Source organism: Clupea harengus, chromosome 7 (genome assembly GCF_900700415.2).
Source record: "Clupea harengus chromosome 7, Ch_v2.0.2, whole genome shotgun sequence".
Lineage (NCBI taxonomy): Eukaryota > Metazoa > Chordata > Actinopteri > Clupeiformes > Clupeidae > Clupea > Clupea harengus.
Window position 1 is genome coordinate 13,899,030 of NC_045158.1, and position 22,070 is coordinate 13,921,099.

At 43.1% G+C, this 22,070-nt stretch overlaps 3 protein-coding genes across 3 annotated transcripts in view; 2 read left to right on the top strand and 1 right to left on the bottom strand.

Annotated features, from left to right (window-relative positions):
• The window catches only part of tmem8b (transmembrane protein 8B), a 121,211-nt gene extending 118,826 nt beyond the window's left edge, over positions 1–2,385 (top strand). Inside the window, exon 13 of the mRNA XM_012828502.2 lies at positions 1,111–2,385. Within this exon, the coding sequence (XP_012683956.2) occupies positions 1,111–1,446 (336 nt within the window). The 3' untranslated portion in view covers positions 1,447–2,385. The remainder of the gene's footprint in view (positions 1–1,110) is intronic.
• Positions 2,386–5,721: 3,336 nt separating this feature from the next.
• Positions 5,722–10,347, bottom strand: si:ch73-337l15.2 (glutathione hydrolase 6). Its single transcript, XM_042708176.1, has 4 exons — positions 10,180–10,347; positions 8,049–8,371; positions 7,799–7,912; positions 5,722–7,077 (listed from the first exon to the last, which is right to left on the bottom strand). Exons 1-4 carry the CDS (start codon positions 10,290–10,292, stop codon positions 5,795–5,797), a joined length of 1,833 nt encoding a protein of 610 aa, XP_042564110.1. The 5' UTR covers positions 10,293–10,347; the 3' UTR covers positions 5,722–5,794.
• A 2,232-nt stretch (positions 10,348–12,579) lies between these two features.
• Positions 12,580–15,727, top strand: LOC105901180 (beta-1,3-galactosyltransferase 5-like). Its single transcript, XM_012828580.3, has 2 exons — positions 12,580–13,137; positions 14,406–15,727. The coding sequence occupies exon 2, from the start codon at positions 14,618–14,620 to the stop codon at positions 15,644–15,646; it is 1,029 nt and encodes a 342-aa protein (XP_012684034.2). The 5' UTR covers positions 12,580–13,137; positions 14,406–14,617; the 3' UTR covers positions 15,647–15,727.
• Positions 15,728–22,070: the final 6,343 nt, after the last annotated feature.

Below are 22,070 nucleotides of genomic sequence, written 5' to 3' on the forward strand. Positions count from 1 at the left end.
ATAATTAAAAAAAATTCGCGTTAATCTCGCGATAAAAAAATGAACGGCGTTAAAATGGGTTTGCGTTAACGCCGTTAATAACGCGTTAAACTGACAGCACTAATCTGTACATATATTTATATGTACATATATTTAATGTTTTGCAGTTACACAGTTTCTGAAAATATATTCATAAAAATAATAAAAGCATTGCTTGAAGATAGAATGTGCACATGCATTTGTTAACTGTATCAATATCAGTACACACGGTGCATTGTTTTTTAACATTTATACTTCAAAGCAAAGGTGAGTACAGAAGAAAATGTCACACAGGAAAAGAGACCAAATAGTCTGACATGCATGCAGTGTGAGGATTTTAACAGTTGGCAGGGAGAAAGATTCAAACAAACACACTGACAGTGCTCATACTGTAAATATCAGGGATCGCCTCAGGGAGAAGTGTTTATTTGGACGAAAGAAAAAAACTAAAAGAGGAGGCATCACTATCTGCTGCACGTCTGTCTTTGCACTGCACAGATATTTTATAAAAGAACAAGTGTCTCTGTGTGTGTTTGTGTGTCCATGTTTCACAATATTTCCATATGTATTTGTTCATTTGTGCATCTCTCATATTTGTTGTTCATGTGTTCATTTCCTTACATTATGCTTGTTTGTCCCTGTCCAATGGCGTAACGTAGTTACAACGGGCCCAGGTACAGGCTATTATGACTGGCCCTAGTCAGTGGCGTAAGGCAGTGGTTCGCAAACATTTTACAGTCCTGTACCCCCTTTTTTCATGTTTGTAACCGACGCCACGCCCCCTCCCCCTGTGCACATATTCTGCCTGTAACACTTGAAACTGTCAAGTTGTCAGGGTGGATCACTAACCGCCGCCGCCACGCCTCCCCCCCCCCGCGCACATATTCCGCCTTCAGGCTATTTAGATTGGCGTAAATATGTCTATGGCCCACGACTACGGGCCCCCAATACCCGAGGGCCCAGGTGCGACCACACCTGCTGCCCCCCCTATAGTTACGTCCCTGTCCATATCCATATACGTGTGCATGCATGTGTCCATTGTCATGCATGATTTGTGTGACTTTGATGTTCATTTGTGTGTGCTTCTTTCAGACGGTCCGCACCATTCGCCGCCGCCGTTGCTACCCGCCCACCTGGAAGCGCTGGGTGTTCTTCCTGTTCCCAGGCACCATGATCGCCACGTCGGCGGTGGCGCTCTATGCCTTCGTGGAGACGGAGGAGAACTACTTCTACATCCACAGCATCTGGCACATGCTCATCGCCGGCAGCGTGGGCTTCCTGCTGCCACCCCGCGCCAAACCCGACGCCAAGGTCACGCCCATGAAGCGCCGCCGGGGCTGTGGCTACCAGCTGTGCGTCAACGAGCACGAGGAGATGGGCCTGGTGGATCCGGCCATCATCTCAATCAACAGCATATGCACCAGCTGATAGGCCAGCTCACTGCCACCCATGCCATAGCCACTGGACCATTTGCCTTCAATTGTATTGGGAACAGAAATGTAAAAACAAAGACAACACCAACAACAGGGACAAAAACAACAACAACAACAACAACAACAACGAACAACAACAACTCCTTATTGGAAACAAGCCAGATAACTTGAAATACATTGTAAATATATGGGCAAAAAAAAGTGAAATGAACAAAGACACAAAAACACCCATCCCATGCATATACACGTTCACTTAGAGTTTTGTTTCTCGTCACCTGAATTGTCAATACCGTTCTACTTATGCTCATTATTGTTGGTCTTGCTCTGAGTTTGTGGCCGTGCGGTGCAACGCTGTACTGTCGTTTGTGGACACTGTACTTTCTAAAGTCAAACAAGCCTGATTCACTGCTGCTACTGGATGGTGATTGTAAAGTGTGTCATGTAATTTATTTATTGATTCATTCGATTTACAGACCAAATGTTGTTTTTTTTCCAAGTAAGGATAACAGAAAGACTCACTATAAAATGTAGGAGCACGGCTTCTTTTTAATATATATTTCTTTCTTTTTCATTTTTAAAATGTATCTTTTGCACTGAGACACAACTATGTGATATTGTACATTTTTATAAATACAAGTATAGATATGAATAAGCGTCACACATGTGTAACTGTATAGCTGTTTTTCTGTGGAATGTCTGACTGTATTTTGGATTGCATTGTATTGCCTTTTGAATAATTGTTGATTGTTCATAGGCTGGGCAGGGGGGAAGTAGTGGGAAGTAGTTGCCAAGCGCTGGAGTCATGGAAACCTCAGATGATGACCTCGTACTTTGAGATGGATTTGCCAATAGTCATATCAGGAGAGAAGTTTTAGGTAAAAGCAACCAGTAAAAAACAAAAAAAATAAACATTTTATTTTTTATGTAAAAAAAATAACTGGCAATCGTTCTTTCCCCTGAAATCTTCCATCTCACTCAGTGATGTTCCTCACTAAGTGTACATCTCTGGTCTCCTGCCTTCCAGCACTTAGTTTTCCCTTTTTCATATAGTGCAGGTGGAAAATGGGTGGGGAAAACATTACTCCCACAGAGTCTTTCACTGCATGCAATGTGGCATCACACAGCTCATCACATCACTCATCACACAGCACATCAGCCCCAGTGGACTATCAAAACACCTCACTAAAGAACCCTATTCCATCATGCAATTTCACTAGCTGGTGGGATAGTAGCTTATAACAGATTCTGCAGTGCAGGGTCTCCAGAACACCAGGGATGCATCCAGGGCTATTTCTAGGTTCTGCTCCTCTTTTGCAGAAGCCCTGGCCCATCCATTCCCAGTGCAAAGACACGGGACACTGACACTGGTGGTGTTAATGTGCGAGCTAACTAACCCTGACATTGTGACACCGGCCATTCTTCACATCCACTGATGTGTGGACAGCGGTGAAGCCTCCACTGCAGAGATATTAAAGGGGAAATTCAAGCCAAACTGAATTTTGCTGAACCTTCTGTTTTGCCACTTTGGAATCCTTGCTGTGGGGGGGGGGGGGGGGGTTGGGGTTGCTGGCTGGCTGGCTGGCTTTGGAATAGGTGACATCATTGACTTTATGGGTTGAGGGGAGTAATCTAACTCAAACAGTGAATGTATTTCTGAGTATGTGGAAGTGGACATGAATAAAATGGTGCTACATTGAAATTATGTTTAAATTTAACACCATGGATGGAGTGATCAGTAGTCAAGCATACTACATTATAAATCTAAATCCCAGGTCCAACCCTATGATTATTTTTCTATAATCTATAATCACATTTTTTTTTGCATTCATACCAACTCAACATAATACTTAACATAAACCCTCTATAAAGCACTTTTAGAAGACACTATCTCTCGTTGCTTTGATTAGATGTTCTCTTACCACCATTTTTTTTTGTATTGCCAGCGTGTGTTACTGCAGCATGCACATTCAATGGCCCAGACAGGGACCACATGCTGGTCTGTTCTCGCTGAGAGCATTGTCGTCGGGGCTGGCCTACATGGACGAGGACCCTTGAGTGGTTTCTGAGTGGCGGAGAAATGGCTGGAGTCGTGCTGCGTTGCGGTGGAAGAATGGGATTTAGTTTTGCCGTTGAGGCGTATTATCCCGTCCACGCATGCATTTCGTGTCGCATCCACTCGGGGACGAGTGCCGAGGATCACTCCCTTTGATCCGCAATCATAAGCAGGCACAGCGCATGTAGCACTCATGGCAACAAAGGGAAACATCCACTCACATGCAAAAGTGTACACACATATACATAAGTGTACACACTCACAGACAAGCACATACACATGTACACAAACAAACACACAGACACATACACCAATATGTAAGACACTTGATAAAGCAATTATTCTGGACGCTTCCTGGCTCCTGACATAAGCTTATGTAATCACAACTCCTCCTCTTGTAGCAACCTGTCTGAGGACCAAGCCAAGATATTCGATAGAAACTCTTACATATCATATATCATATATCATATATCAAGATAACACTTTCAGATGTTTACATCAAAGGGAAGACAAACAAATCCCCCCCCCCCCCCCCCCCCCAAAACACCACATCAATAAATTCCTCATTTCTGCTGAAGTAATTAGCAGAGCATGTTATTATTAGCTGTTAGTATGTGTTGCTTTCGGTGGCCGCTTTGCTTTGTTTCGGTGCCCTTCTGTTCTTCCTGGAGCAGCTCATGCCTCTCCTGGCACCTGCCCTGTTTCTCCTGGCAGTGGCAGCCATCCAGGCCCGGGCACCCCAGCGGGTGGCGAGGCTGGCACAGGCTCGGCCAGCGTCTTTCAAAGGGGGAGGAGACGTGCAAAATGGCTCTAATTGGAAGACGGGTGTGAATATTCATCAGGCACTGGTCCATGCGGGGAACTGCTGCTGTGGTGCTGGTGGGAGCAGCAGGGGATTGTGGGTACTCGCAGCAGTGCAACTGTGGGAGGATAACATGGCGTCTCAGATGGCTTACCTGACCACGAGCTCAAGTGTGTGCTTTGGGAACATGTGTGACAACAGACCAGACACAGCTCTCTGAAAGCAGAAGAAGAAGCAAAAACTCCTTTGATGATGTTTCGCTTTGGAAGACTGCTATTTACATTACAACAATAAAATCTGCCCCTATACTACAGACCCAGTGTAAGGATATAATAATATAGTACAGAGTGTAAAATATCTAGAGTGTAAAAAATAGTGTAAAAAAAGAGTCAGTAAAGTTGTAATATAGGTATCCACATCCTTTAAAAACTCCAAGACTACAGAAACTGAAATAGAACCACATCAAAAAATATTATATTATGTATATCAAGTATATGCCATTCAGTATTCTCAGTCTTCATTGACACTATAAATGCCTTTAGATTGATGTCAAATGCTTTTTAACTCATTGAACCAAAAAAAATCATGATTTGGCTGCATCCCATGGAATGTCTCAAAATGTCTCAAAATGATTTCTTTCAAACGGGTCTGTGCAACAGAATAAGAGGATTTTATATTCATGGAATATAAACTTTGAAAATGAGAAATGAGTGTGAAAAGGTGGAGTGAAATGGACTGCTGAACAGCACAGATGATACAGAGACTCAAAACAGACCATAAAATTGAAGGCCAAGGCCAAGCGAAGGCCAAAGAGACACTTCTCTCTGTGGGGGCGGAAGAGAAGCAAAGAAATATGTTCCCATGAGATACAAGACCTAGCTTAATCAAAAGGAGGAAAGTATTGTCCTGAAGAAAAAACACAAACTATAGGCAGCAGACCAGTTATTCAGCAACAGAGCTTGTGGAGAGAATCGGTGCATGTCAGAAACATTCATCCATATCAGCAAAGTAGCCAATGTTAAGAGGATGGGAAGTATTTAACACTTCGCCACACATCTAGACGCACACAAAAATCAAGAAATGGTAACAGCTTTCACACCCTCTCATTTCAAATGCTATTACAAATAACACATTTAAAGACAATACACGTTCAAAACATCTAAGGAAATCAGTGCATTTATAACTTCATGATGTCATGATGTTCATATTATGTGACTAGAGATTTGTACCTATGAAAGTGCACAGGTCAGTGTTCCATTTGGGTAAAGGCTGGGGCTGATGAAGCTGATTATTATTGACATTAGTTGTATTGTGGTGTGTGTGTGTGTGTGTGTGTGTGTGTGTGTGTGTGTGTGTGTGTGTGTGTGTGTGTGTGTGTGTGTGTGTGTGTGTGTGTGTGTGTGTGTGTGTGTGTGTGTGTGTGTGTGTGTGTGTGTGTGTGTGTGTGCGCTTGAGTCTGATGATTATTTACATTGATTATGTTTGCCTTCAAAATCCATCAGTGTGTGATTTTAGCGCTGGGGCCCCGTACACTCCCACGTGTCCTGCATGCAGCTGCAGCAGCATGGCTTCGGAGTCATCAGTGCATCTATGTGTCGGCTGTCGCTGGTCACCCTCCTCCCAAGGCAGAGTGAAGCCGTCTGTGCCATTAGACACGGAGGACACACACACAGTCACAGACCCAGCACTTCCCTGGGCAAAATGGAAGAGAGGGCTCTGCACGGCTTCCTGAGCAGACATGCTGTAATCCAACCTGTTTGTTAAGATCTGAGCAGCATTCAACAGAGCAGAAAGTCCCCCAGTCACAGCAATGACCTGTACATCCTCGTCTGAATGCTCATCGTCATCATCATCATCGTCGTCAACCATGTTTTTAATCTTTGCTACCAAAGGGAAGTTCAAGAGCGGAACACCTGCGCTAATGTTTGAAACAAAATCACTCAGAACGACGCCGGTGGACGGCAAGTAGCGTCCAGACCCCCAGGAGCTGTTGAGTGACGCTGACATGACCAGAAAGTGACCTTGGCTGTGCAGCACCCCAATCTGAGAACTGGCTACATTCATGGCTAGCCTCTCCACCAGGCTCCCATTCTCCTCTGCCAGGGCAGTGTTATATATTTCCTTAGCAAACTCTAAAAGACTGAGGAGAGAAGGGGCAGAGCTGTTAAGATCTGTGCGATTGTGCAGGGAGTGGATCTGCTCGGTGGCTTTCACTAATGCATCTGATAGGACAGACCCTGAGAATGGAAGAGAGCCCGAGAGGAGGGTGTATTTTTCTTCCTCTGCGATAAGAGGGTCATTGATTTCTCCTCTGACGCGCCGAATGTCACGGACAAAATCTGGCCTCTCTGCCGGGGAGATGTCCTCAGCCAATTTCATGGCCAGTATTTCTGGGAAATGAGAGTCATTTAGGCTGACACTGCGCAGGAGCTCTGATAGATTTGGGTTGGTGACATTTGAGCCCGCAGATTTCACGCGGCCATTCTCATCACAGAACAGAGTGCACAGCTGTGATTGGACAATCATTCTCTCGTTACTCAGTAGAGCCGAGGTGAGAATATGGTCAATCTGGAATCCATCCTTGGCCAGTCTTATGGCATCCTCAAACAGCTTCGCCCACTCCAGATTTCCATACTGGGCATGTAAACGTTTGATTCCTGGCAGAATGGCAGGAATACCGTAAGTGTTTAAATTGTTCCTTGGGATTGAGGGTTGAATTGCCTTCAGAGATCCAGTTGTGTGGTTATAAAAAATAGCTGAAAAGGTTCCACCTTAAAAGAGAAGAAATTACCATTGAGGGAATTATTGAGGTGCAGTTATTGTTCCAGTCACAGTCCTCTACTTACTCTGAAGTATATCAACCTTGTAATTATTAAGATCCATCTTTTAAAACCATCCATTTTAATTATTTTCATGCAATAATCTATAATCATGATGCATAACAATGCCCTTTAGGGCCTATTAGTAACCTTGTGCAAGGCAATTATGATTCTAATAGCCAATAGCCATTAAGGCAGCATTTACCTGCTTAATCTTTTCAAATATTTATGTAAAGTAAAGTAGGGTGTAGACATTTTTTACCAAATACATTTAGTCTTGCATTACTAAGATTCAAACGGCCAAATTAGTTTGTCAAAAATTGGTTTCAGTTTGACCCTCATTAGAGTTGTCTCACCACTTAGGAGATGGAATTCTCCCAAATGGCTCAATGCTTCCATTCACTTGGGGGTGATGGAGCTGACATATGAAATTTGAATCCATTAAGCTCATAAGTGCATTGCATTACATAGGAAAAGAATGCTGACCTATATTCAGAGACCGAAATGTGTAGGACAAAATGCTTAGCCTGGGTGACATCGGAAATACATCTCTGTTGAGCAGAGCCCAGGAGGATATTTTTTTTTTAAAGTGGGAGAAAGGAATTAAATTCATCACCAACATTCCGCTTGGAGAGCACAGCGCTTACCAGAAGGGAATAGATGTCATACTGACCTATGCCGGCTGTATGGGGATGGACTACTCCCAGACAAAGGAGGGCCGCAATTCCTGCATCAACCACGTTCCCTCCATCTTGGAGAAGTTTTCTCCCGGCCCTGGAACAAGTAGCTGTCCAAAAAAAAAACAGGATTTTTGTCCTGTCAGTTCTACTTGAGATAGTTCCCCTAAGATATAATCAATTTTCTCTGTACTGCCATCTCAGCTTTTAGGAACTCAATGATATAATGAGGGAAATGGGTTGTACTCGAGCCGGTGATGATGGCAGCATGGTGGAAGAGAGAATCGGAGTGAGTGTGGTTGTGGTTGTGGTTGTCACCATGTTCTTCATGGTCACGGTCATCATCCTCATCATCATCCTCATCTTCTGTGTGGTGATGGTGCCCATGTCCTTCGCTGCCATTGTCAGCGTGCGCCATCTGGCTGTCCCCGCTCTCCTGCTCCGCACCGCAGCCAGACCACTCGCAGAACACAAAGCCCAGCGCAATGGCAAGGAGGACCAGTGCCACTGTTATGCGTAGCCACATCTCACTCCTTCCCAAACAACTTCTCCTCTGGCGGGCAGACGGCCTGCGACATGACGAGAATAGAGGATGAAAAAGAAGGACAAGAGGCAGCAAGAGAGTTCAGACGAAGTTCAGAGGGACATAGTTCACAAGTGAGCATGATTTCAAAGACAAAGGCAGCGCTTTGAGCAGTTCACACTCTGTCTGTTAAGATGACTAAATTCTGGCATTCTTCAACAGATGGCTCTTGTCTTTGATCAAATCTTTACCTCTTTGTCTGACAGGATTTTCTTCAGGTATTGGCGCCAGAAAAGAAGTGCAGTGCATCTGAACTTGATGCTTAGTGAAACTCCATTAACACTGATGGTTAAACAGGTTACACTCAGCACCACTCTCAAAGGCTCCATGCTCCTACTTGGAATAATAATTCATGTATCAAGGTAAACTCCCAGGAGCACTTTGAAGAGTCACAGAGAGAGCACAAAAAGCCCTTAAAGGAGAATTCCTGTATTTTTTAACCTAGGCCCTATTTTTTACGAGGGACAAAAACATTCTAAATCGGCCCAGTATAGGTTGGGTTAGCGGCAAAGTAATGTTCATAATGTTATTATAAGTGTCCCACAACATGGAAAGAAAAGTTCTGTAGAAACAGTCATATTTTGGATACCCATAAGATTACATTGCATAGCCATTTGGCGGTTGCTGGGTATAGCTAAATATAACTCAACACTGGACCAATAGACTCGACCCTAGTAACAATTTCGATATTATAAGTGTCCCACAACATGGAAAGAAAAGTTCTGTAGAAACAGTCATATTTTGGATACCCATAAGATTACATTGCATAGCCATTTGGCGGTTGCTGGGTATAGCTAAATATAACTCAACACTGGACCAATAGACTCGACCCTAGTAACAATTTCGACCCAAAAAAGATGGGGAAATAGGGTCCAGGTTAAAAAAAAGTTCTCCTTTAATACAGGATCTAACCCTGGCACATGGATAGTACATCACATTTAGCAAAGTTAACTAACTATTAAATATGTTTATACCACTGCATATAATTTAGATATATTGTACAGTTATTGTTTAAGTAAAGCTACATGTATATACTATTGTATATACTATATGTTAATTGGGAACATACAGTCTTTTGTTTAGGAAAATCAAGAGGTTTTATTTGAGAAACTAGAGACTGACTGTGACACAAACAGCTTGTTACATGGCGCAGCAAACCATGTGATTGAGGGGATTTCTAATCCACTTGGTATAGTGGTTTAGCCCATGCTTTACTGCTGAACCACAACTACCTAAAAATGAGAATGCAAATCCCTTATTTGTTCTTCACACTCTATGCTACCAAATTAATAATTATATGAAACACAGACACTAGCATTGGGTGATTACTTAATGCACAATGTAAAAGGCAAAAAATATGTCTAAAGTGCTAATGCTGTATAGTTTTGTTGGCAACTGAGACAGGTATGCCAATCAAGATAATGCCATATCAACATTGTCACAGCAGTGGTAAGGATTTTTCATCTGCTCATATTAATGGCGTTCCTTTTCTTAAATGCATTCGTATTCGTACAGTTCGTAGCAGAAGTGTATTGCAAAGGCAAACTAACCTAAACCACAATAAAGTTGCTATGTGTTTTGGCCGATGTATTGTAACTAACCTAGGAAGAGCTTTTAGTTTATCTCTCCCGTCCAGTGTTCATGATAATATAACTCCTCAAGGTTTAGAAATTTAGAGGTCGTTAATTCTCAAATGTAATGTCATCGGAGCGGTCGAATAAAATGCTTTTTCCTTTGCCCGCTTTCATACTCCCACTACAAAGTCTACAGGTGATTTATTTTAGTTTTACTTACGGACGCAGGTAGACTAATGCCTCGCCCCCCTCTTCGTCATCGTCTCGTTCACCACGTTCAGTTTCCTCTAACATATTACTGGGTACTTTTTCGTAACGAACGGTGTAAAACATTTTGTCAAGCTTAAATGTTTGCTCGAATAATATTTAAACTCTTTTGCGTTACGAGTGCGCTTTCAGTTTTATTTTATGGCCTGTAGGCTACCGCTTCCTGCTTTCCAATTGCACGTTTAACTGCCAGGTAGGCTTTGTTGATGGCATGGGAACGGGAACGGGAACAACTGGTTTGCAAATTGTATGATGTATATAAGCCAGTACCTCATTTCTGAAGTGTTTATACACACAAGGTCTCTCTTATGCAAGCCAATGGGAGGAAGCTCTCCTGTGACCTAAAGGTTGAAGTGTGCGTAAGCCACAATATTACTTTCAGAGTAGCCCCTGCCTCCAAATCTCTTTCTTCAAGGGTGTCATGGAGGTGGAAGATGCCCTTTATTTATTTTTTGACATTTTCAGGGAGATTTGCAGGCATGCAGAATGTAATTGAATATAATGTCCCCACTGTGATTCCACAAGAACTGAGGAACTTCAAGGAGTCTGAGGGGAAGAAGAAGGCACATGCTGAGATTGAACACCTTATCCTCAGTGACAGCCCAAAATGTCACTCACGTGGCAGTGGCTCATTCTGTAGTCTGCATTCTCAGGGTATCGCTTTGCTTCTCTCTGTTCTAGGTGCAAGCTTATTATTTGCAGATGGGGGTATGTTCAAGTGTGTGGTGTATCTTAGGATGTCAGAGCTCTCTGGGATTGTTGCTAGGAGGAAGTTTCCATATAAAATAATACACTTTGATCTTTTTGTCTCTGTATAGTAGAATTTGGAATATCAGTGGTTTGTGAATGAGTTTTCCTTGTGAGGTTCATTGTTCGTAGCTTTCCAACTCAACAATATAAATCAGTTTCTGTCAATATCTGTACCTTTAAAAAATATATTCCTTTGAAAACAAAACAAGAAAAAAAAAAACAGAAATTATGTCAAAATGTGCCATTATCCTTAGAGGGTGAACCCTTGAATAGGGGAAAGGTATGTCTTAATGCTCTGCAAATTCAGGGTTATTATCTCCCTCTATTCAATCCATCTTGTCTTTTGTTGTTACCTATTTCTTTACAAGAATCAATTATCAAGCACAGCACTTAAACATGTGTTAATATTAAAATAATGCTTGATGTAGCTGTGTGTTTACATTCAGCCTTTTTGACTGGAGTACATTTATAATGCTGGTCACTGTTATTCCCCTGACAATCTGTAGCGTCTGCTTGTGAAAAACAGCACTATATTTGTAGCACTATGTGGTCTATAGTCTATGTCATAGAATATAACTATGAAGTCTTCTAAAGCACTCACCACTATGTAAACTACATTTAAAAATAAATAAATAAAACATAGAAAGGCCATGCACCAGATCACCTAGCATGCCCATCGACCTCCTTGAGCTGTGTTATTCCCATCTAATTGGGGAAACCCAAAGTCCCTCCATGAGGCCTGACCCAATCGGAAAAGCAAGTTGTTGGGGAGCTGTTCTCCACAGGATACCTGCTGGCTGGGTGAGTTTGGAGCTCATTATCCGAAGGCATCCCGTCCTCCAGCTGCCCAAAAGCTTTCCCCAGATACGTGGAGCATGTCAGGATAAAAAAAACACAGCAGCATCCGTCCCTCTGTTTCCCCCTGGTTGTACTCAAGCAAAGGTTAGGAGGATTGAGCAAGGGCTGAGTCAGGTCATAGTGTGCCTCTGTGTTGAAGCTTTCAAAATAAACAAACAGCCTCAAAATAGCTCAACTTATACCTCAGGCAATTATGGTTTTCTTGCTTTTGCTATGCATGTATGTGTACTTATTTAGTTAGAGAAACAAATGTAATTTCGGTCTGGCATGTTTTCCATCTACTAAGTAAATGCATTATTAATAAGAATGTGAATATGCATTTCATGGACTTTGTGACTCACTTTTACTTGCTGTGGAGAAGTAAACACTCATGCCATTTAACTCACCAAGCCCTGGCGCAATTAATAAATAAATCAAAGTGGCATTATTATTCACTTCAACTTGCTGCATGATTTATAGGAAGTGTGTGAGCGGCCAAATTAAGAACGTGCGCAGGAAGATTTCATCGAAATGCTGTTTTGATGTTTAATTGCTTTTTTATCTCACGGTGGAATGGTTATGAAATGTCCACAAAGGCAATAAAAGATTCACATATACAAACTCTAAAAGCTGACATTCACTCCTGTTAGAATTGCATTGTATGCATAATTTGTTGCCCATACACTATATAGTCCACTCTCTTGTAAAGTATATGAAGTTGATCTATTATAAGGTGAATGAAGGGGAAGAAAAATAGCTTATGAGGTGCCTCCAGTGAGGAGAGGTTTTATGTGCAATGCTTCGTCAGTACTGTTAGTGAATTTTCAACCCACAAACCAAAGGTCATTGCTTCCCTGATAACATTAAAGATAGTCTGGTGCAGTGTGTCACATTAAAGTCAATGAGGCAGTTATAACATTGGAAAAATTACCCCAGTGAAAGGAAAACTATTTGTAACATGAATCTAACATTTTCTAGTGTTTGAAATATAAACGAGAACCATACCTCATTGTTTTAAAGACATCTTTCATGATAATGTATTATGGACTGGATAGGGTTACAACTCAGATTGCTGATAATACATTAACACATAGTTATATGACCAGCAACACCTGAATTTATTATACACTGGCCCTTTTAAAAAAACAAACAAACTAAAAAAATACTTTCTATTGGTTAACACTTGGGGAGGTGCCGAGGCCAGTAAGGATCCACTCATGGAGAGACTCAGTGTTTACTTTTTCATAATGGCTACAAGTTTGCGTTGGCCTGAGGTGAGACTGTCACGGATTCAGTCATGTTTGAGCTTTAGTTACATGCCCAGGTAAGAATTCCTCCATGTTTTTTTTATTGCGAGCATATTCTAATGTTGTCGCTGTATGGACAAATATGCTCTCATATCCTCCCCCAATACCAATAATTTCTTGTTTTCAAGTTTTCATCCCCCAAATTCCCACTTGCCTCTGCTTATGTCTGTTTAGTTTATTGTGCATCACCACCTCTTGCCAAAGTATATTATGCAGCTTTAACAGTACTTTTTCAGATGTCTTATTTACATTTACATTTGCTTTGTATTACTGAGTCCTTATGCAAACTGCATGACTTTGTGTGTAGAATACTGGTGAAGCTGTCTTTGTTAAGCTACCTCTCATGCTTACCAGTGAGGTTTATAAAGTATTTTGTTACAGTCAGGTATTATGCATGAAATGTTGTCATCCCTTATATATTTTCCTAAATGATCTTAAGACAGTAGAGAGTCCATTTTGAAAAATAGCTGTGACCTAAAAAAACACAATGGAAATGCTGTGGTGATCCCCACAGAATACTGATGACATAGTCTCCCTGATGGCCCTGTGATTTATTATGTCCTACCACGAGCCATTTTTAAATCTCTGATACTCCCTTCCACTCCTGAGTCTGTAGCCTATCCCACACGCGCCCTACTCATAAAGGTTGCATCATTCTCAGTGATAAAGCGTCAAATTAATTCAGGCCGAATATTCCGAAAACAACAGGGTTGTGTCTCCGAAGCAATGAGAGCAAATAAGCTGTCAGTCATGCTTCCAGAAGGTCTGTGTTGAGTACGATCATGCGCTGCAAATGAGCGTGGCTCCCCATTGCCCCAAGGTCATTTATATCGGCATTTGGAAGAACTGAAAGGTTCTTGGTATTATTGCGTGGCTTTGAAAAGCACCTGCTCTTTAGTTATGTGCAATGTGTCCAGGGCCTTTGAATTCAAACAGGATAATGCCTAAGAATTCAAAATCCCCAAACGCTTTCCTGCCGATGCCAAAGCCATTATCAGAAAAATTGCGTTAAATCACAGAGGGACCAGAAAGTTGCTACAGCTATTCTCTCCAAACTTTAGTCGCCCCTCCTGATGCCTCTTGGCTTCAGCTTTGATTTTTATGCATGCATCGCTTTTACCAAGTCTCGCCGCAGAGTGTTTGGAGAAGCAGTCACAATAGCTCCGCAAGCTGTTAAGCAGCAGCTTCTGTTTACTCTCATTTGCTCTGTGTACAATAGTAACACTCACCAAAAAGAGCGGCAGGCTCTTTATCAATAAACCTCCATCATTCCCTTTTGTTACAGAGGGGGGGCGGTTTGCTCAGAGATTAAGCTGCGGGGGACATATGTGGAGCTGTTTGGAGAGGCCTAATTGGATATCTGGATTTTTATAATGGTCTCAGGAAGATTGTTAATATCATGAATGAGAAAAGCACCTCAATTATAAACCGTCAGGGCAATTTTTTGGACTCTGGAACTCTGATGGACTCCAATGTGTCATCCAATGCCACTCCACCATGAAATTACCATCCCTGTCCTGGCAATTCTGCGGACTTGTCTGTGCCAGCGCTTTAACTTCCTTGGTCATTCTGAAGCTGCTTGCCTCCATCACGCAAGAGGGGTCAGTTGTCTTTAAGCATTGGGATTCCAGGGGTAATCCAGCCACACATCCGGAGGATCGGCTACGGTCGCGGCACAAGGGAAGGGGCATCAGCTTTGAGCAGCTTCAGAGGGCCGATCAGAAGCCGCCCGACTGCCCCAGGGATCTGCTGGTGGTGATTCTGGTCACGTCAGCCCCCTGGCACTCAGAACAGAGGGACGCTATCCGCAGCACATGGGCCCAGAAGCGGGAGGACACAGACTACCCCTGGCAAGTGGTTTTCCTCATTGGGCAGCCCCTGGAGTTAGGCCTCTTTCCACACATAGCTCAGGAGCAGCAGGACTACGGGGACATACTGCTGGGAAACTACGTGGACTGCTACCGCAACCTCACGCTGAAGGTCATGCACGGCCTGTGGTGGGCGGCGGACAACTGCGGATCTCGGTTTGTTCTGAAAACAGACGACGACTGTTTCGTGAACACGTATCACCTCCCCCGCTACTTGGCAGAGTTTAACAAGGTCCGGACTGGGCTTTATGTCGGCTCTGTGTTTCACCTGGGAAGAAGGCATGTCATCAGGGACCAACGCAGTAAATGGTATGTCTCTAAAGAGGACTTCAGGGAGCAGGAGTACCCCCCGTACGCCAGTGGGATCGGCTATGTCCTCTCCCATGACGTGGTGTGGAAGCTGGTAGACGAGGCGAAGGACGTGCCGCCCGTGCCCATGGAGGACACGTACGTAGGCATCCTGGCACGAGAGGCCGGAGTGTCAGTGAGAGACAGTGGCCGCTTTGCCAAGAACAATGCGAACTGGAGGGTGTGTAACTACAGGTATCTCATGGTCATCCATCACCTGGATGCCAGGCAGCTGAGGGAGGCCCAGCAGAGCATGCTTAAAGCCCGCACTGCCTGCAACCAAACAAAAGAAATCACCAGCTGGAAATGAAGTGGGCCTCCACCCCATCAATTTGTCCTGTCTTCTCCCTACTGCTAAAGCATGCACACACACACACACACACACACACACACACACACACACACACACACACACACACACACACACACACACACACACACACACACACACACACACACACACACACACACACTTCTGTTTAGTGAAGTGTCACAGTGTTGTTTCTGCCTCTGTGCTGTGGTTCTGCAATCTTTCTCAGTTCTTTGCGGTTTGCAATAAGATTAAACAAAGCCACTCCACAGACCACCCTTTTTAGCGGAGGTGGGAGTGCTCTAATCTGTTCTGTCTGGCGATGTCAAATATGGATCTCTGATTCTGTTTAGTGAAGTGTCACGCCAAGGTGTTGATTTTCGTCTCTGAGCCGTAACTCTGCCATTCTTTTTCATCTCTTGTAGTTGCAGTAGGATTAAACAAAGCCACTACACAGATCAAACTCCTAAGCCAATGGCACAGAACTCTAATTTCTTTTGTCTGGCGATGTGAAATGTTGTTCTCTGATGTTGACAAATGTATGTAGGTCTCAAGTAATGACGTACTCTTAATCATCCCCACCCAAAAAGAATTACAGCCCTCACTGTAGAGCACTTTGTAATTCATTGGTTATCAATATTACAGGGCAATTGGGAAATTTGTGTTGGCATTGGAGTAATCGTAATAATGACTCTCTCTCCATTGTTTATGGGGCTTGGACCTCAGTGGCAGGCGAGATGATTTACAGGATTTTTAGTATTGCATTGCTCAAACAAACAATGGGCCAGGTTTTTAATCCAAAATACACCCGGGTCAGCGCTGATGTCCGCTCGGAAGCAAGCAAATAACAACTCGGAAAAGATGATATTTACTCTCCTCCTCGTCACCTTTCGAGTGACCTCATTACACATAATGGGCCTTTAGAACACTTGCTTGTGATCACTGCACGACAGAGATTAGGTTCAGAGAGAACATCACAGCTGGGTCGACCTCACAGCCTTCATTACTTGGTGGTCCTTGACATGACAACCCTTCCTATGAATGTTAGAAGCCTCAGTTGTGTTTTTTTAATCATCTCACTGTTGTGCTTCCTGGAAACTACACACATGGCTGGTCTTTACATATACACGTGTTCCTACATACTCTGGATGTTAACTGAAAATTCTGTGCATGGTGTGATAGTACCCCTTTTCTGAGAGCTAAATCTGAGACAATTTTTTTCATTGAAATCTTGAGGGGAAAAAAACAGGTTGAAAAAACTTGCATCGGGAAACATATTTCGTTTGTGCAAATGAAAGCAGGCAGCTACCAACGGATGCAAACAACCAGCTGCATAGATTTGATCCCCGACAGCGATAACAGGCTCACAGTTTTCCATAAATCATTTTTTCAATTATCCCCAAAGACTGTAAACCACAGGTGTGTGCTGTGAATGCATGCAAAGAGCAGGTAATCCTGTTGCTGTTTGTGCATCTGAAAGAAAATCATGAATAAGCAAACAAACAGACAGAAAACAGTCAAGTGAAATAAAGGATCATCGCTCATTCCATTCTCATCTGCCTGTCCAGTTTATCATTCCAACAGGTTTGGTGAAGCTCTCTTGTTCGATCTGCAAAAGCTGATGCAATGACATCTTCACAATGGCTTCGGTGCCTAGCTATGATTTCCGATTCTGCCTTGACAAGATTAGATTCATGTCCCTCTGGCCCAAAAAGCAGGAGCCTCCCTTACCTGTGTGTGTGTGTGTGTGTGTGTGTGTGTTCCTTGTAGTTCAGAGAGAGCCGCTTTAAGATCACAGCCTCTATTTTACAAACGCACATTGTCAGTGTCATACTGAGTATATTACTTTCTTTGATATAAGACATTTGAGAATGGATTTTTCTTTTCATACAATAGAGGAAGAAAACCTCAAAGATCCTGTTCATCTTTCAGATGTAATTAGTGAGCCCTCCTACAGCCTTTGTTGGAACTCCTACTGTGTTCTTAAGACAGAGACATATTTTCAATAGTATTTCTTTTGTCTCCTCTTTGCTTTGTGCTGTCTAATATTCCTCCTACTACTGCACTGATGTGGTGTCTCTGCACCATAAAAAATGTATTTTAGTTAGGTATATTTCAGTCCTGTGTTGTGTTGTTTTGAAGTGCCCTCGCTTTTGAACCGGGGAAGTTAGATGGGTTCTGTGAGAAGCTATCTTTCATTGCTTTTTCAGCCCCACCTATCCACAGCCTCTTGCTTCCTTGCCGGTGTGTTTTGTAATTTTTGTGACTCTTCGTAACTTTTCCCCCTCTTACTGTCTGATGTATCTTTACCTGGTCACTGACCTGGAGCGCGACCACTTATGTCCACAGTCTGTGCACACACACACACACAGCCACTGAATAAATACAGAAAGGTTGGCAGGCTCTGACAAATGCAGTTCTCTGGTATGTGTGTGTGTGGTAGTGCTCATTTTTCAAGACCTACTAATTAGAGCACAAAGGGCAAGAATGTCGGTAGCTCGGGATACCTGTTCAATCAATATCGACCGCACTCTGCACACCTACAAGGATGGGTGAGGCAAAGCCGGTGAAAAGGTTATCTCTTACTCATTCTGGCAAGGTACGTGGACAGGTCCAGCTCTACACACCTCGTAAGTTGACACTAGCTTAAATACAGTTGAATGATGCCTACCATCAAAACCTCCTCATGCGGTTCTTGCCAACAACAGATGCTCCTAAACAATTTATTCTGAGAACAATGTTTTTTTACCCTTCCCATGAGGACCATGAGTTAATTAAGACTGGGCAGTCTGATGCGCTGCGGTTTAGTTTTATGACTGTGTGATCCTCAGGCAGGGCCCCTGAGGTCAATTACGATCGGAGGCTTTTAACAACACTGTGAAGTGGAGGAGAAATCCACTGCACACGGTGACATCCCCCAGCTCTGTCTGCCATTACCCTGGGCCCTGCTCACGGTTAATGTTTTACAGCAAATGAATGGAAATATTTCGTTGCTGTTAAATTCATAATGTCCATAATGTACAATTAAGTTTGTAGAAAGCTGCTTCAGTGGAGCAGGTTGAAAGTGAAAATGCTTAAAGCTTTACTTAACTTTGGTGAAAGTGTGTGATGTGTGTGGCTGTGAAAGTACTCACCATGGCTTTGAAATTACTCACCGATAAAATATAAAACTCACATATGAAATTAATTCACTCTACAGAGAATTGGGATGTAAATAACCAGAGAGTTTCCCATAAGTGACAGCATATTGTTTCCGTGAGGTCCAGGATTTTGGTTTCATAAACTTTAGACAGCAAGTGGGAGTGGGAGTGGGAGTCCAGAATGTCAATGCTATCCTTCCACAAATAAAAGCAAAAACTGAAATAAGATAATGGGACTAATAAGACAGTCCCTGCAGTGAGACGCCTGACAGAAAGCTTGTTAAATGAACACAAGGCTCTGTTGAGTCACAGTGAACTTCATCTAGACCTTATCTAACCACCACAGAGCCAGGCTCAAAAGAGGTGCATATTTGAGGTACAATAATGTCCATAGAATCAAACATGCTGTTTTACAGTTGTCCATATCCATTCCAATACACCCCTCAAAGAAGTTCTGGTATGTTTATTCAGGTCAGGACAGGACATTTGCATAAGGGATGTTTTTTTTTTTTATGGTCAGCAAAACTATGTTATCTGTACCTCGGCCTGCTGTATGCAGAACCTCTCTTGTCGAGTCTGAGCTATTTTTATGTTTCAGTTAGCAGGAAGCAAATCTTCCTTATCATGGGCCGCCTTCCTGGATGAGGACTAACAGCTCATACATCACCCTTAAGGACGTCTGACATGCCCGGCAATACCGGAGGACTGTTTAATATATATCTAATTGAGGCCTGTGTCTGACACGCTGTCAACAGGCTGACCTTGAGGTTTTGTTTGTCTGCAAAGCGGGCAGAGCTGCAGTGTAAATACAACAGATAGGAGCCATGAATTTCATTTAACTGGGCCCTCTGCCCGTGAGGAGCAACTTAATAATGCCATGCGGCTGGAGCCTGACCACCAGTGCTATTGGACACATTAAGGAGTGTGTGATGTGAGTGTGCTGTGCGAGATGCAAGAGGAGATTGTTGTCCTCGTCCTTGGCACATGTTTAAGATACCCCCGACACCCCCGACACACACACACAGACACACACACACACACACACACACACACACACACACACACACACACACGTGCTTTGACCGCAGGAACATTTAATCTGTTTCTCACTACCTGCGTCACCCATGAGATGGATCAATATGAGGTGCTTGTGTGACTAATAGTGGTTCAGGTGACTTTGCGTGGCATGTGGGCACTGCTAAACTCCCCCCCCCCCTTTTTCTTTCTCCCTCCTGAGGTGATTGTCCTTCACGTTCAGACCAACAGTGTTTCCAGCGTCGGCTGAGACCCGCTCATCCCACAGGGGGCTGTCTTTAGGCACCACAGGTGCTGAGAACATAACAGGTGGCTGGTGAGGCAGAACTCAATGTGATTGTTTTCATTAGGACCAACTTGTGGAAGATAAAATGTACAAGACTCGTTGAATAACCTTTGTTCAGATTTGACATTGTCATTCTAATTAAAGGCGTTGATTGAAAACTCTCATTACAGGCCTTGTTTTCAATCAGCAGACCACGAACTAGGGGCATTTAATTAATTTCAGAATAACTAGGTGGAGTTTGAATACCCTATTGTCATTGCACCAAACGGGTCCTCACATTAATTTAATAATGGCACCCCTTGTGTTTTAAATATTTCATAATTGCATCTAATTTACTTTAGGAATCAACAGTTTTGCACCTTAAGCTTTACCAATCTCTCTCTAAAGATGTCTCTGTGTTTAGATATATGGCTAGATCACATGGTTGTTATCAGCAGTTTTATTCTTACACAGATAGATGTATGGACAGTTTAAACGGTTTACTTTTTTTTAGATAGCTTACATGCACTGTATTCTCTGTTTAAACAAGCTGTCATTGTAATGCAAATTGCTGCATGTCATTGCCTCTGAAATTAAGCATGATGACTTCTGAATTATTCTGCTTCGCTCTACCGTCAGTCATCGCTAAGCCTCTTTGTGAAATGAAATTCACTGAATATTGGATCCATTTGAATGCGGGTTTGTGGTTGAGAAAAGTTCCCCTAATGAAACAAGCGTGGAACTATCCCAACAACTGGTAACTTTAAGCCAAAATGTTTGTTAAACAAGCGTGCAGTCATTGGATTTGATCCAAATTCAGACTAATGTATCTAAATAAGTAGGAAGACTATTATGCAGCCAGCTTAAAAAGCCTAATTACTTTTTAATGATCAAGTGTTTGTATGTGGAGATGGAGGAATTCATGTTTAATCTAATGTGGAGGTATTCTGAAAAGACATTGATGATTCAGGTTTGGTGTTTTCAAAGGCATCCACTGTCATGCATTTTGAACAGGTTCAGCAATGCCCATTGTTGAATTAAATTGTAGATTTCTTTTTGGCTGTTTGTTCATTTTGTTCCTCAGCCTTAGTGAAATATGTTAATAGTGCAAAACGGGAATCCACAAGCAGTGATATGCCTCCAGCACTCCGGAGATATCTTGGTGTTGTTTATTTTGTCTTTTGCTTTTCGGTTTTGTCCCCGGATTCCCCCCCCCCCCCACTCTTGTTCTCCCTACACTGTCTGGGCGAATTTAAAGTTTCAATCTTGGATAGGAATGCAGTGTAAAGCAAGAGCTCTCTGTGTGTTTGTGTGTGTGTGTGTGTGTGTGTGTGTGTGTGTGAGTGTGTGTGTGTGTGCACGCGCGCTGACAGCTCCTGAAGAGAGCCCTGTTGAGAGAGGCGGCACAGGAAGACCCAGGCAGATGAGTAACACCCTCCGAAAGAGGAGAGGAGCTTGTTATTTTCCAGCCTCTGCCAAAAAGGTGATGCTAGTGAGGGAGAAAGTGATGAACGGGGACAGAGCTGGATGCTATGGAACTATGAGAAAGAGAAAGAAAGGAGGAGGCAGAGAGACAGACAGAAAGAGAGAGTTTTTTTCGACAAAGTACGATGATGAAGAGGTGAGGGGCTCGGGGGGGGGGGGGGGGGGGGTGGGGGGGGGGCTTTGAACACTGAGATAATGAGCCACTGGGCAAGGATGGAATGGAACTGGAGGTGGCTTGCCAGGAAGAAACTGTGGATATGTCAGACACCCTCTTGTCACCTGTCTCACCCTCTGAGGTGAAGTGAAGTGGCTGTGTGTCTATCTGTGTGTGTGTGTGTGTGTGTGTGTGTGTGTGTGTGTGTGTGTGTGTGTGTGTGTGTGTGTGTGTGTGTGTGTGTGTGTGTGTGTGTGCCATGTAGAAAACAGCTCATACTTGACAGGCTCTTCTATTTTCAGGTGATGGTTTTGTGGGGACACTGTGGATCTCAATTCAACTGAA